At 48.2% G+C, this 16600-nt stretch overlaps 1 protein-coding gene across 1 annotated transcript in view; it reads right to left on the reverse strand.

Annotated features, from left to right (window-relative positions):
• Positions 1 to 8569: 8569 nt before the first annotated feature.
• The window catches only part of selenon (selenoprotein N), a 19754-nt gene continuing 11723 nt past the window's right edge, over positions 8570 to 16600 (reverse strand). Inside the window, 6 exon segments of the mRNA XM_055656582.1 lie at positions 8570 to 9113; positions 11023 to 11124; positions 12153 to 12230; positions 12232 to 12266; positions 13402 to 13507; positions 15014 to 15202. Of these exon segments, the coding sequence (XP_055512557.1) occupies positions 8946 to 9113; positions 11023 to 11124; positions 12153 to 12230; positions 12232 to 12266; positions 13402 to 13507; positions 15014 to 15202 (678 nt within the window). The 3' untranslated portion in view covers positions 8570 to 8945.

Genomic DNA, 16600 nt, shown 5'->3' on the forward strand with positions numbered 1-16600 from the left:
ATGCTTTTGCAATGAAAGCTAACATACCATTCGCTTTCTTTACTGCCTGCTGCACCTGCATGCCTACCTTCAATGACTGGTGTACCATGACACCCAGGTCTCGCTGCATCTCCCCCTTTCCCAATCGGCCACCATTTAGATAATAGTCTGCTTTCCCGTTTTTGCCACCAAAATGGATAACATCACATTTATCCACATTATACTGCATCTGCCAAACATTTGCCCACTCACCCAGCCTATCCAAGTCACCTTGCAGTCTCCTAGCATCCTCCTCACAGCTAACATTGCCCCCCAGCTTAATGTCATCCGCAAACTTGGAGATATTGCCTTCAATTCCCTCATCCAGATCATTAATATATATTGTAAATAGCTGGGGTCCCAGCACTGAGCCTTGCGGTACCCCACTAGTCACTGCCTGCCATTGTGAAAAGGACCCGTTTACTCCTACTCTTTGCACTCTTTACTCTAATCATCCAGCTCAGTATCCCGTACCTGCCTTCTCTCCATACCCCCTGATCCCTTTAGCCACAAGGGCCACATCTAACTCCCTCTTAAATATAGCCAATGAACTGGCCTCTACTACCTTCTGTGGCAGAGAATTCCAGAGATTCACCACTCTCTGTGTGAAAAATGTTTTTTCTCATCTCGGTCATAAAGGATTTCCCCCTTATCCTTAAACTGTGACCCCTTGTCCTGGACTTCCCCAACATCTGGAACAATCTTCCTGCATCTAGCCTGTCCAACCCCTTAAGAACTTTGTAAGTTTCTATAAGATCCCCCCTCAATCTTCTAAAATCTAGCGAGTACAAGCCAAGTCTATCCAGTCTTTCTTCATTTGAAAGTCCTGACATCCCAGGAATCAGTCTGGTGAACCTTCTCTGTACTCCCTCTATGGTCTGTTTCCCCAACGGCGTTGCGGGGGGGGGGGGGGGGGGGGGGGTGAGAAGAGAGGGAGGGAGGAGGAGGAAACGGGATAGATTTGGGAGGGAAAGGAGAGCGGGGTAGGGGGTTGAGGGATGGGGGAGAGAGCTTTGGGGGAGGGGGGGATGGGGAGGGAGGGGAGCAGGAAGGGGGAAAGAAAGAGGGGAAAGAGTGGGGAGGGAGGAGGAGAGGGGTAGCGGGAGTGATGGAAGAGGGACAGAGGGATAGGGGAAGGGTGTGGGGGGAGAGAGGGTAGGGGGTGGGGTAGAGAGGGAAGGGGGTGGGGGGGAGAGAGGGATGGGAGAGGGGTGAGGAGTGGGGGAGGAGAGAGTGGGAGAGAAGTGGAAGAGGGGGAGGGAGGGAGGGGTAGCGGGAGTGGTAGAAGAGGGACAGAGGGGTAGGGGGGAAGGGGGTGGTGGTAGAGAGGGAAGGGGGTGGTGGTAGAGAAGGAGGGGGGTGGTGGAGGAGAGAGATGGGTGGCAGAGGGAGAGGGGTGAGGAGAGGGACACATAGAAACATAGAAATTAAGTGCAGTAGTAGGCCATTCGGCCCTTCGAGCCTGCACCATTCTCCATTCAATATGATCACGGCTGATAGAAACATAGAAATTAGGTGCAGGAGTAGGCCATTCGGCCCTTCGAGCCTGCACCGCCATTCAATATGATCATGGATGATCATCCAACTCAGTATCCCGTACCTGCCTTCTCTCCATACCCCCTGATCCCCTTAGCCACAAGGGCCACATCTAACTCCCTCTTAAATATAGCCAATGAATTGGCCTCAACTACCCTCTGTGGCCGAGAGTTCCAGAGATTCACCATTCTCTGTGTGAAAAAAGTTCTTCTCATCTCGGTTTTAAAGGATTTCCCCCTTATCCTTAAGCTGTGACCCCTTGTCCTGGACTTCCCTAACATCGGGAACAATCTTCCTGCATCTAGCCTGTCCAACCCCTTAAGAATTTTGTAAGTTTCTATAAGATCCCCTCTCAGTCTCCTAAATTCTAGAGAGTATAAACCAAGTCTATCCAGTCTTTCTTCATAAGACAGTCCTGACATCCCAGGAATCAGTCTGGTGAACCGTCTCTGCACTCCCTCTATGGCAATAATGTCCTTCCTCAGATTTGGAGACCAAAACTGTACGCAATACTCCAGGTGTGGTCTCACCAAGACCCTGTACAACTGCAGTAGAACCTCCCTGCTCCTATACTCAAATGCTTTTGCAATGAAAGCTAACATACCATTCGCTTTCTTTACTGCCTGCTGCACCTGCATGCCTACCTTCAATGACTGGTGTACCATGACACCCAGGTCTCGCTGCATCTCCCCCTTTCCCAATCGGCCACCATTTAGATAATAGTCTGCTTTCCCGTTTTTGCCACCAAAATGGATAACATCACATTTTATCCACATTATACTGCATCTGCCAAACATTTGCCCACTCACCCAGCCTATCCAAGTCACCTTGCAGTCTCCTAGCATCCTCCTCACAGCTAACACTGCCCCCCAGCTTAGTGTCATCCGCAAACTTGGAGATATTGCCTTCAATTCCCTCATCCAGATCATTAATATATATTGTAAATAGCTGGGGTCCCAGCACTGAGCCTTGCGGTACCCCACTAGTCACTGCCTGCCATTGTGAAAAGGACCCGTTTACTCCTACTCTTTGCACTCTTTACTCTAATCATCCAGCTCAGTATCCCGTACCTGCCTTCTCTCCATACCCCCTGATCCCTTTAGCCACAAGGGCCACATCTAACTCCCTCTTAAATATAGCCAATGAACTGGCCTCAACTACCTTCTGTGGCAGAGAGTTCCAGAGATTCACCACTCTCTGTGTGAAAAATGTTTTTCTCATCTCGGTCATAAAGGATTTCCCCCTTATCCTTAAACTGTGACCCCCTGTTCTGAACTTCCCCAACATCTGGAACAATCTTCCTGCATCTAGCCTGTCCAACCCCTTAAGAATTTTGCAAGTTTCTATAAGATCCTCCCTAAATCTTCTAAAATCTAGCGAGTACAAGCCAAGTCTATCCAGTCTTTCTTCATTTGAAAGTCCTGACATCCCAGGAATCAGTCTGTTGAACCTTCTCTGTACTCCCTCTATGGTCTGTTTCCCCAACGGCGTTTGCGAGGGGGGGGTGAGAAGAGGGGAGGGAGGAGGAGGAAACGGGATAGATTTGGGAGGGAAAGGAGAGCGGGGTAGGGGGTGAGGGATGGGGAGAGAGCTTTGGGGGAGGGGGGATGGGGAGGGAGGGGAGCAGGGTGGGATGGGGAGAGGTGTGGGGGGGAAAGAGGGGAAAAGAGTGGGGAGGGAGGAGGAGAGGGGTAGCGGGAGTGATGGAAGAGGGACAGAGGGATAGGGGAAGGGTGTGGGGGGAGAGAGAAGGTAGGAACAATCTTCCTGCATCAGACAAATGCAATTCAGGACTTTTCACTTCACAAGCAAAATCAGAATGCCAGTTAGTGAAGAATTTGAATAATCACTGAGCGTTCTCTATGGCAACAATGTATTTGAGCATTGGGCATTGTGACATCACACGATGGAACGTTCACCATGGGCTGGTGCTGCTTGTGTTGGTGAGAATCCAGTTTCTTTTTGAAATATTGAGGTGGTGGGGGGGGGGGGGGGGGGGGGTGAAGGATTTGATTAAAAAAGTGTACTCAAACACGACGAAATGTAATGAGGAGCGGATACTTAGAAAGAAAAGCGAAATCTCTACCGAAATGGAAAAGACGTCGGCGATTCTGCGTCCGGTTTCGGAGTTGCGGAGAATCAAAGGAAGAAACGCGGCCGGAAAGCCGTACATGCAAATGGATCCATTCCGATTGGACGTCCGCGAGCATCGGGCATTGTGACATCGCACGGCGGGAACGAATCGAAAGGCAGGAAGGGATCCGTACTGCAGGCGGACGGATTTGAGTTTTATATATTAACTAGACCAAGTGCAGACCCGTTGGGTCTGCTCCCCCAATGGTGTGATTCCCCCAACCCAATATTCCACCATGCACCCGTCTCCTCCAATGGAACTGAAGCCGTTGCCAAATGTAAGTTTCCAGCACTCCCCTGCCTCCCTCAATTGCACCTCCCCTGCCTGCTGCAGCAGTGAAAAGTTCAGTGTTCCTGTCTTGCAACTTTGTTTCGAAGTGTGTTGGAAGCTGATAGGAAGGAGCAGCCGTCAACGAATCAAAAGGCAGGAAGGGATCCGTACTGCAGGCGGACGGATTTGAGTTTTATATATTAAAGATAGATAGATAGATAGATAGATAAGATAGATGTAGCTTAGATCTGTTGGTCCATTAATTCGCAGGCACTTTTTAAGCGCACATTTTGATTACTTTCCATTCTACCATAAAGATACAGTCTATAATAGACTTTATTTATATTTCTACGATTCTACAGACATTGGCTGGGAACCTGGGGCTCACCAAAATTGTTCCCAATTGGGCCCCGCACCTCCTAAGGCCGGCCCTGCCGCTGAGTTACTCCAGCTTTTTGTCTCTCATTTCGTGCATCAAGAGTCTCAGCAGTTCAATGAACAATCAACATCGAACAAAGGAAAGAAGCCACACTGAAAGACCACCACGTTGGATTCATGACTTTGATTTATTCAGCAAGGGTGGCATCAGGAAATTCTTTCTGAAAAGCAGCTCCCTATCATCAGGCTGAACCCCGTCCTCTTCGGGCTTTGGGGCAGAGCCGTCACAAAATGCTGCTTGTGTGAAAAATAACCCACGCCCATCTTGACCTTGCTCCAGATGGCCAGGTCTGGATTGTCTCCACAGCCATTTGTTTGATACATATGGTACCACCAGCATAAAAATAATACTGATAAAAGCTGGGCTGTAAATGTACAAAATAAAAACAAAGCACAAAAATCTACTTCTGATTATAAATATTTTGTAAACTTGATAAAAATAGATTTAAATGGAGATGTCATCTTTGCATAGGTACAGTAATGGGATCAGATTGTAGATGCAATTGTTTGAAATGACATGCATGATATTAAATGACATGGCTTGGAGCGCACAGTGGTGCAGCAGTATTGCTGCCTTAAGCGCCAGAGACCTGTGTTCGATCCTGACTACGGGTGCTGTCTGTACGGAGTTTGCACGTTCTCTCCATGTCTGCGTGGGTTTTCCCCGAGTGCTCCGGTTTCTTCCCACACTCCAAGACGTACAAGTTTATACATTAATTAGCTTCCGTAAATTGTCCCTCGTGTGCAGGATAGTGTTAGTGTATGGGGATTGTTGGTCGGTGCAGACATGGTGGGCCGAAGGGCATGACTCTCTTGAACAAAAGAGGAAACCTACAGAAAATCTAGAGGCGGTTACATTTACCTTTTTCAACTAACGCCCTGACAGTCTGACAGCACTTTTAGCTTCATGTCTGCCTAGGTTTTAGTTTAGTTTAAGATTAGAAACAGGCTCTCGGCCCACTGAGTCAGCGCCGACCAGTGATCCCTGCACACTAACGCTATCCTACACCCACTAGCGACAATTTACAATTATACCAAGCCAATGAGCCTACAAACCCACTCGAAATCGGAGATCCCGGAGAAAACATGGTTCCAGAACCAGGGGCCACAGTTTAAGAATAAGGAGTAAGCCATTTAGAACGGAGACAAGGAAACACTTTTTCTCACAAAGAGTGGTGAGTCTGTGGAATTCTCTGCCTCAGAGGGCGGTGGAGGCCGGTTCTCTGGATGCTTTCAAGAGAGAGCTAGATTGGGCTCTTAAAAATAGCGGAGTCAGGGATATGGGGAGAAGGCAGGAACGGGGTACTGATTGGGGATGATCAGCCATGATCACATTGAATGGCGGTGCTGGCTTGAAGGGCCAAATGGTCTGCTCCTGCACCTATTGTCTATAAAACCCACGCAGGTCATGGGGAGAACGTACAAACTCCCCACGGACAGCACCCGTAGGCAGGATCAAACCCGGCTCCCTGGTCCTGTAATGCAGCAACTCTACCGCTGCGCCGCCGTGCCGGTTTTGTATGCGACTAGATGATGCTGACTTTACAACAACCCAATTCCTCTTTCCCCAATGATAAGATCACATTGGCATGTGCCAAAGTTCAGGATAGAGGAGTTGTCTGCATGGAAGGTGAAGATCCCTCCAGCATTGTGAGGCAAACACTCTCTTAGCAGAAGAAAGTGGAAACAGTTTAAAATTCTGCTATGGGCCACAGCAGTCTTCCTTGGGCAGTGGCCGAAGCATTCAATACAGATTTACCAAAATAGAACGCTGACAAGATTCATATCAAAAATAACATTTTGAGACGTGGAACATTAGATGATATGGTTGGATGCAAGCAGACTAAGGAGATACATAGGTTCACTGGTTCCTAAAGCATTCCAACCTTTGGATTCCCCTCTACTATAGGGACCTGGTGTAGAGTACTGGTAGAATCCTGACTGGATAACAACACACAACACAAAATGTTGGAATAACTCAGCAGGTCAGGCAGCATCTCTGGAGAACATGGATTGGTCTCGTTTTGAGTCAGGGCCGTTCAGACCCAATACAATAACAACATTATTGCTGCTGTATAATGGGACAGTGAGCTGGATGGATTTTTGGTTCTGAAGACTGACAAAATAACCAAAGGTTTACCGTTCATTAACAATTTTTAAGGGGTGGTTAATTGTCATTTAGGTTAATTCTGTGCGAGTTAACAAAAGTGGAGGACCATTCATTCTCTGCACAGCTGCCAGCTCTTTCAACAAGACAATTAATTCTATTTCCAACAAACCTTGCCTTTCAAACATCCATCCCATTCCTTCAGGTGACTATGCTGCTCTCCCATCCTTTCCCCCGTTACATTTGTGTGGTCTTCTAGTTATTAATTCTTCAGTCAGCGCAAACAGTTTAGCTTAATTTACTCTTAAAACCCTTCACAATTTTGGCTTAATTGTTGATTCAAATTTAGTCGAATCAGGCTTGTAAATTACTGCAAGAGGTTCTAATACCAAAACTGGGTTATTATGCAGGAAATGGGCCATCTTCCCGAAAGCTCAATAATTGCATTGGAAAGTAGTATATTAAATACACCTTCCAGTTTGCAAAAGTTGTCACAAGTCAGTCTCTCTTTTTCAAGTTGTTGTAACAGATAAAGGATGCTGCTGTGAGGCATAGTTGCTGACTTTGAGGGCCTTATATAGAGTAGTTTTCCTGCTAACTAGAATCAGTCTCATTAAAAAAAGCAAGTACAGGTTACGCCAACACAGGTTTGTGCCAATGTTTTGACTGAAACAATTTGGAGGGGGGGGAGACAAACAGAATATCTCCCTGCACTGGAGACCCGCCTTTTCTTGTCGGGTCTCAGTTGTCGTTGGGGCTGCAACGAGGAGCGGCCTCCACAGAAGAAGCCGGGGACTCTGGTGCCGACAATTCACCGTCGCGGAGCTGGCCGAGCCCAGAGCGGGTGGAGCGGTGTGAGCGCTGCTTCTGCTGCCACTGCTGCTGCTGATGCGGAGCTGCTACTGCGGGTCTGCGGACGGCGGCACCGGGAGCCCGCGGGTCCCTGGAGGGAGACCGCTTTTCCGGGCTCCCGCCACGGCGACTTCTCCCGCCCGAGTTCCGAGGTCGAAGAGCTCCTGGAGCGGGGCCTACATCACCGCCCCGCGCGGCTTGGAATGGCCGCGGGACTCTGCGAGCGCACGCCGGGGGCTCTAACACCAAGACCCGGTGTGCGACCTCGCACCACCCGGCGTGGCTTTAATGGCCGCGGGACAATCGCCATCGCCAGCCGGGGGCTTTGACTTTGACTTTGATTCTGACATCGGGGGGGGGGGGGGGGGGGGAGAGAGCAGTGGAGAGATAAGTTTTTTTTTTGGCCTTCCATCACAGCAATGTGATGGATGTTTATGTAAAATGTAAATTATGTTGTGTCTGGGGTCTATTTGTGTGTAATGTATGGCTGCAGAAACGGCATTTCGTTTGGACCTCCAGGGGTCCAAATGACAATTAAATTGACTATTGACTATTGGCTATGAGGCATAGTTGCTGACTTTGAGGGCCTTATAAAGAGTGGTTTCCCTGCAAACTAGAATCAGTCTCATTAAAAAAAAAACAAGTATACGCCAACACAGGTTTTGTGCCAATTGTTTTGACTGAAACAATTTTGAGGGGCTGGAGACAAACAGATCCTATGCCCCAAACCAGACTCTTGCATTTTTGCTCCTTATCTGAACCTTAACCTTTACAAATGAGCTTGTATTGAAAACTTTGGGGGCTAAAATCTAACAATTCACACCTAGTATTTGGACCTCTCTCCCATTTTGCCCTCCCCTCTGTTGACCTTGCAGAGCAGGTGAGAATGTACAGCATTAATGAGCTGCACATTTGCATAATGGAGGAGCAAGATCTCTTCAAAGCAGGCAATTAAAAAAAGTATTGGGACCTGAAGTTGTAACGAGGTTTCAAGCAAATCACTCAAATATCCTGATACGGGAACAAGGATGGAGAGGGCAGGGAGGCAAGGATTCAAGCTCCAATAATCAAAGTCCCTTTCAGTGAGGAACTAATTCAGCAACCGACTCTCACCAGCACTGCTTACTGAACAGGAAATATGAAATTCATTGACGTCTTGGAGCCTGCCAGGAATCATTAAAATTTTACCTGAAAAAGAGGTGAGAATGTAAAATAATACTGATTACAAGTGTTGAAATTGACTTTCTTTCTTTGACTTCCTCTTCTCCGACTATTAATGGGAGAAGGAGAGTTCGTAAAACGACAATGAAATCTTTCAGTGATAACTAGAGCAACACTAGTTTCTCACTGTAGCTCTTCATTCCGCCCAGCAATATTTACGTAGAACGATTGATTCATCATCTTAGGAGGTTGAAGAGCAACATATACCTCATACAGACTTCAGCTACAAAAGTCGTCTGCTTCAGGGTTTCCGATTTGGTTTTCTGAAGTCCGACTTACTGGGTTCCCTGGGCATTTAGTTAGCGAGATCCATGCACCAAGGCATGCAAGGGAGGAGCAGCGAGATCACTCCCCAGTTTCATTCCGATGTTATGACGGTACAAACTGCTTGGCCAATTCGAGCCCTTCCTGCAAAAACTGGACGTAAGCTGCAGTGGAAGGGTCCTCGAACCGTGAAGAGGTAAAGAGGCCTTTGTCCATCTCGTCTTGCTTCATGGAAGTAACATCCAGGAAATAGTTTGCATTGATGTGGTGAACCTGTTAATACCAATCATAAGTTGAGTTTGGTTTAGTTTAGAGATACAGCTCAGAAACAGGTCCTTTGACCCACCGAGTTTGCACTGACCAATGATACAATAGTCAATAGGTGCAGGAGTAGGCCATTTGGCCCTTCGAGCCACACCACCATTCAATGTGATCATGGCTGATCATCCCCAATCAGTACCCCGCTCCTGCCTTCTCCCCATATCCCCAGACACCGCTATTTTTAAGAGCCCTATCTAGCTCTCTCTTGAAAGCATCCAGAGAACCTGCCTCCATCGCCCTCTGAGGCAGAGAATTCCACAGACTCACCACTCTCTGTGAGAAAAAGTGTTTCCTCGTCTCCGTTCTAAATGGCTTACTCTTTATTCTTAAACTGTGGCCCCTGGTTCTGGACTCCCCAACATCGGGAACATGTTTCCTGCCTCTAGCGTGTCCATCACCCATACATTAGTTCTCTCCTACACACTAGGAACAATTTGCAGAAACCAATTATTCTACAAATCTGCACATCTTTGGAGTGTGGGAGGAAGTTGGAGCATCCGGAGAAAGCCTAGACGGTCACAGGGAGAACGCTCAAACTCCGTACAGGCAGCACCCGTAGTTCACGATCGAACCCAGGTCTCTGGCGCTGTAAGACAGCAGCTCTATCGCTAGGTCACTGTGCCGTCAAACAAACCAAGAATCATAGGGAAGTACGGTGGGAAAGAAGGCTTTTGGTATTTTGGCGTTCATCAGTTAGGGTCTCGAGTATACTAGCTGGGATGTTATATTACAGTTGTACAAACGTCAGTGAGGCTGCATTTGGAGTATTTCCATTTCCATCCTGCACTGAAATTCACTTGGGTCATCTCCGACATCTCCCGACCGTTTCTGATCTCACCGTCACCATCACAGGAGACAGACTATTGACCGACATCTACTACAAACCTACTGACTCCCATAGCTATCTGTACGACACTTCTTCCCACCCTGCTTCCTTTAAAGACTCTATCCCCTACTCCCAATTCCTCCGTCTACACCACATCTTCGTTGAGGATGAGGTTTTCCTGCACTAGATCATCGGAATGTCCTCATTCTTTAGGAAATGGGGGTTCCCCTCTTCCATTATAGATGAGGCTCTCACTAGGGTCTCCTCGATATCCCCCAGCACACTCTTGCTCCCCCTCCCCCCATTCACAACAAGGACAGAGTCCCCCTTGTCCTCACCTTCCACCCCATCAGCCGTTGCATACAGCATATAATCCTCCAACACTCCCACCACTGGCCACATCTTCCCATCTCCACCCCTTTCTGCTTTCCGCAGAGACCGTTCCCTCTGAAACTCCCTGGTCAACTCATCCCTTCCCACCCAAACCACCCCCTCCCCGGGTACTTTCCCCTGCAACCGCAGGAGATGCAACACCTGTCCCTTTACCTCCCCCCTCGGCTCCAACCAAGAACCCCGACAGTCTTTTCAGGCGAGGCAGAGGTTCACTTGCACCTCCTCCAACCTCATCCACTGTATCCGCTATCCCAGGTGTCAACTTAAGTACATTGGCAAGACCAAGCGCAGGCTCGGCGATCGTTTCGCTGAACACCTCCGCTCAGTCTGCCTGATCTCCCGGTTGCTCTGCACTTTAACTCCCCCTCCCATCCCAATCTGACCTTTCTGTCCTGGACCTCCTCCATAGTCAGAGTGATGCCCAGCGCCTCCCCCCCCCCCCCCCCCCTCCCCCACATCAGTCTGAAGAAGGGTCTCGACCCAAAATGTCACATATTCCTTCGCTCCATAGATGCTGCCTCACCCGCTGAGTTTCTCCAGCATTTCTGTCTACCTTCAATTTTCCCAGCATCTGCAGCTCTTTCTTAAACAGATAAGATGAGCAGCTGGTTTTGACTGACATCAACAGGCAAGTGGACTTACCACATTTCCATTTGGTAAAGCGATCATCATCTCAACAGGAAAGTTATAGTGTTCTAAATGCAGGCTTGCTAAACGGGCATGCTTTTCATTGCCTTGGTTGCTCTAGAGAAAATAAAACACATATCAGCCACATGTTCACATCTACAACTCACCACCTATGCTCTAGTCAAACCTCAAAAGGTGTTAGCAAGGAACTTCCTTCTCATTGGAACTTCACAGCATGTTAACACAATCAGTGCAGAATTTCCCATTTAAACAAAACCCCCATTTGCATTTCCTATAGTGCACCTTCACACACAGACTATTTTCCATCTCATTCACAATCAGTTCCCCAATCACCAACTCCATGGCAACAGACTGAAACTAAATCAGCTTTGATGTTGTTTGGCCCCGAGAGGAGCTTCCAGCTACACTTGGATTGCCTGTCCTACCTCTTGTCTCTAAAGAAGGGCACAAAATGCTTGAAAGTACACAAAGTGCTGGAGTAACTCAGCAGGTCAGGCAGCATCTCTGGAGAAAAAGAATAGGTGACATCTGAAGATGGGTCTCGACCCGAAACTTCGCCTCTTCCTTTTCTCCAGAGATGCTGCCTGACCTGCTGCGTTACTCCAGCATTTTGTGTCTATCGTTTATCTTTAATCTGGCAGCTACTGCATATAAGTATGCAATAATATCGCATCCAGGGTATACAAAGTTATGTGAAGGACAGATAGGGTAGACAGTCAGAACCTTTCTCCCAGGATGGAAACGTCAGATACTCTAGGGCAAGGCTTTAAGGGGAGACAAAGAAAAACGCAAGGCGAGATTTTTTTTTACACAGAGTGGGGTGAGTGTCTAGAACGCGTTGCCAGGGGTTGTGGTGGAGGCAGATATGATAGTAGCTTTTAGGAGACTTTTGGATAGGCACGGAATGGAGGGATATGGATTACGTGCAGGCAGTTAAGAATTGTCCTTGGCATCATATCTGGCACAAACAAGGTGAATCGAAGTTCTTGTACAGTATGTTCTATGTTCGATCCTAAATCATTCACTGAATTCACATATTTCCTGTGAACCTCCCAATGAGGTCGAGCCTGTTTAAGCCGACCGCTTCGGGATTCCAACTGATCGCTCCTTATTCCCGCGTTTACCTGAAGATCCTCCAGCTCTTTAACCAGGGCCCAGCTGCTGACAAAGCTCTCGTTCAGCAGCGAGAGAACGGGCGAACTCATCGAGAACGGTCTCTCGAAGAGTCCGCCCCGATCCTGCACAAACAAGTAAGTAAGTAAGTTTATTGGCCAAGTATTCACATACAAGGAATTTGCCTTGGTGCTCCGCCGCCCACAAGTAACAACGTGACATACAGTGACAGTTTCGAATGACTCAGAAAACACTAAACATTAATAATAATAAAACATTCATGATAAAACACTATTGATCAAGCATGTGAACCAACAAAATACCAGATCAAAGGGAGGCTACAGATTTTTGGCTGTTGAGTAGAGCAACTACTTGTGGGATAAAAACTGTTTTTCTGTCTGGCTGTGGCAGCTTTGACAGTCCGGAGTCGCCTTCCAGAGGGAGAAGGAGAAGTAAAACGGGGCGTTCAGTTTGTGGAACTTTGGGGGTTTATTATGTAATCTGAGTACTGTTATGCTGCTCCAAGTAACAATTTCATAGTTCCATTTCAGTACCTATGATAATTAAATGCTCTTGACTCTTGTCCAAGTGATGTCGCACTAACCTACCTGATCTCCCGGTGGCTCAGCACTTCTACTTCCCCTCCCATTGCGAATCTGACCTTTCTGTCCTGGGCCTCCTCCATTGCCAGAGTGAGGCCCAGCGCAAATTGGAGGAGCAGCACCTCATATTTCACTACGGTAGTTTACACTCCAGCGGTATGAACATTGACCTCTAATTTCAGATAGTCCTTGCTTTCTCCCTACTTCCCCTCCCCCTTCCCAACTCTCCCACAAGCCTGTCTCTGCCTCTTCCTTTCCTTTCCCTCCCCCCACCCCCCCGACATCAGTCTGAAGAAAGGTCTCAACCCGAAACGCCGCCTATTCCTTCTCGCCAAAGATGCTGCCTCACCCGCTAAGTTCCTCCTGCATTTTTGCCTACCTTTGAACAAAGGGAAGCTCGCATTACACAAAGCAAAAGAGCAGAATCTCGCTTTCAGTGCAATGAGCCGTGATGTGAACTAATGCAGATCCACGGCCACTGTCCCCTCTGTCCCCCCCATCCCCACAGACACTGCTCCAACCCTCACCTGGCACCAGACCCGGTTGGCACTTAGGCAAGGCTGAGGATCGCCGCATACAACAAAAGCTTTCACCGTACTCTGGTACACATGAGAATAAACTAGACTAATCACTGCACAGACTGAAGACTAGAACATACCTCAGCAGGACTGGTCATCAAGGGCCCCCCAAAGTAGTATGGAATGCACAAGCTTGTCTTCTGCCTTGGCCCGGTCGAAGGCTTCGATGAAGGGATGGTAGGAAACCTGGAAAGAAAATGATCCAAAGAGTTAACTCTTCTCTCTCGACCAGCTGAGTCACCAAAGCTAAGAAACAGAGACCCGACCTGAAACATCACCCATCCACGTCCTCCAGAGACCCAGCCTGACCCACTGAGCTACTCCGGCACTTTGTGTTCGACGTAAAATTCCACCAAAGTCAGAGTCAATTTTATTCGGCACATGCACCCGAAGGTGCAGTGAAATGAATTTGCCAGCGACGACACACCAAAGGGCCTGTCTCACTGTACAAGTGATTCACGAGTTCTCCCGAGTTTCCCCTGATTCGGACTCGGAGATTTACGGTAATGGCCGCTCGTCGGTACTCGGGGCTCTCGTGGACATTTTTCAACACGCAAAAATGCTGGAGATTTTTCAACATGTTGAAAAATCTTCACAAGTCCTCACGAGCTTACCGCGTTTCCCGAGTACCCGCCGTTAGCGTTACGAGCCGCCAAGAGACGTCCCCGATCTCCGACGTACCCGCTACGTACATTCTATCTGCTTACCACTAGTTTGATTTTTTTAAACTATGGGAGAGCTCTTGAATTAGCTCGTACAGTGGGACAGGCCCTTTAAAAATAACACACAATACACAATAAGATTGAACACAAACATCCACCACAGCATTCTTCACTGCGGTGGAAGGCAACAAAGTTCAGCCAGTCCTCCTCCTTTGTTCATTCATGGTCCGTTCCATCGTGGTTTGTTCACCCAACTGCGGTTCCTCATCTCTGCAAGTTTGGAGGCTCCTAGTTCCAATTCCCATTAGAACTGGAAGTGGCGGGATAACTCAGCAAGACAGGCAGTAAAGGAAGCTGCCGTTCCAGGTTTCCCAAACCGCTGTGAGGATTCTCCCGACGCCGGAGCACCACCATCCTGCAAGAACGGCCTGGAACATCGGGCCTCCGTAAAGGTAGGCCCGACTATGGGTGGACATGGGGATGGGGACTGGACTTTGTGCCTTCCCTCACAGTGGGGGATGTTTTTTTTATGTTTAAATTTCTTTATTGTTGTTAGGTTGTTGTCTTTTTTATGTGCTGCAATGGCAATCCACATTTCACTACGCCAATTGGTGTATGTGACTAATAAAGAACCTTTGAACATGGATAGGAGAGGTTTCAGAACGGGCCACATCTTCACACACAAGATTACAAATTTGATGCACGATTCCAGCATCTGCAGTTCCTGTTGCCTCCATTTTGAAATCTCCTCAACTTTTACCCACTTAGAGGTCTCCCCCCCAATACTGTGTGTCCATCATAAGATTCCAGCATATGCAGTCCCTCATATCTCCGCAGGAGATATGAGGGACTGCAGATGCTGGAATCTGTTTAAGAAGGAATCGCAGATGCTGGAAAATCGAAGGTAGACAAAAATGCTGGAGAAACTCAGTGGGTGCAGCAGCATCTATGGAGCGAAGGAAATAGGCAACGTTTCAGGCCGAAACCCTTCTTCAGACTGGGTGGGGGATGCTGGAATCTTATGGATTACCTTTTTGAACGGATAAAAAGTAGTCTCCAGTTTCCCGACGGCCTCTTCGAAGCTGAATTCCTGCCGCCAGACAATCTCCTCGAAAACAAACTGAATGGGCTCCCCTGCGGGGTCTACGCTGTCGATGACGTTCCCATTCTCGTCCACGATGACGCTCGGAATTGACGGACCAGCAGACTTGAGTTCCATCTGTAGAGGTCAGAGGGAAGGGCACTTTGAAGTACACGTCCGTCACTGATTTTCCGGCAACTGATCGGGGCCAGCACCACCTTTAAACTGGACAAGCGCACGCACTTGAAATTCACCCGTTGCCATGCAGTGAGAACGGAGAGGTTGAGAAGGAGTTTCTTCCCAGAGGCAATTCGGACTGTAAACGCCTTTCTCACCAGGGACTAACTCTACAGAACGTTTTTCCTTCTATTATTTATTATGTAAAATAATATGTGTGTTATGATTGTGTTTATAATTTGTTTGGTTGTTTTGTTGTTCCGCGAGCATTGCCACTTTCATTTCACTGCACATCTCGTATGTGTATGTGACAAATAAACTTGACTTGACTTGACTTCACCCGCGGAATTCTCCCGGGAAAATGTGGTGACTAGGCCGGGAGTTTTGTGTGCAGTTTTTCGTCCCCTAATTTGAGGAAGGACATTGTTGCTATTGAGGGAGTGCAGTGTAGGTTCACAAGGTTAATTCCCGGGATGGCGGGACTGTCATATGCTGAGAGAATGGAGCAGCTGGGCTTGTACACTCTGAGGTTTGGAAGGATGAGAGGGATTCTGATTGAAACATATAAGATTATTAAGGGTTTGGACACGCTAGAGGCAGGAAACATGTTCCCGATGTTGGGGGAGTCCAGCACCAGGGGCCACACAGTTTAAGAAAAAGGGTTAAGGCATTTAGAACTGAGACTTTTTCTCACAGAGAGTTGTGAGTCTGTGGAATTTTCTGCCTCGGAGGGCAGTGGAGGCCAGTTCTCCGAATGCTTTCAAGAGAGAGCTAGATAGGGCTCTTAAAGATAGCAGAGTCAGAGGATATGGGGAGAAGGCAGGAACGGGGTACTGATTGTGGATGATCAGCCATGATCACATTGAATGGTGGTGCTGGCTCGAAGGGCCGAATGGCCTACTCCTGCACCTATTGTCTATTGGGTGAGGCGGTCGATCTCGACCTCACGGGGACTTCACATCAGCGGGTCGAATTCCCCCCAGGAGGCGGGGGCTCTGGAAATCCGGCCGTCCAGAGCCGGCAGATCATTTACCGTACCCGACTTCTGAGTCTGACTGTGCGGACCGGTATCTCAGCTTCCCGGCGGCCTAGGGAGACCGCGCGATTCCTCGCGGAGGCCATGACCCCTGTTGGTCCAGAATCACGGATAACCAGGCAAGGCTCAGGAACCAAGAGTGCCAGAAAAAAATTGTTGGTTGTTCTGCACTAAGTTATGTTTTCCCGGCAAAAATCGAAAACATTTCGCGACCGAGCAAATTAATAATATTAATATAATATCAAGGGGGGTAGTTAGCATGCGTGTGGGGCGCCACATGCCGCCCCCCACTGGGGGAACACACCCAACGGGTCTGCACTTGG

This window comes from Leucoraja erinacea, chromosome 26, assembly GCF_028641065.1.
Source record: "Leucoraja erinacea ecotype New England chromosome 26, Leri_hhj_1, whole genome shotgun sequence".
NCBI lineage: Eukaryota > Metazoa > Chordata > Chondrichthyes > Rajiformes > Rajidae > Leucoraja > Leucoraja erinaceus.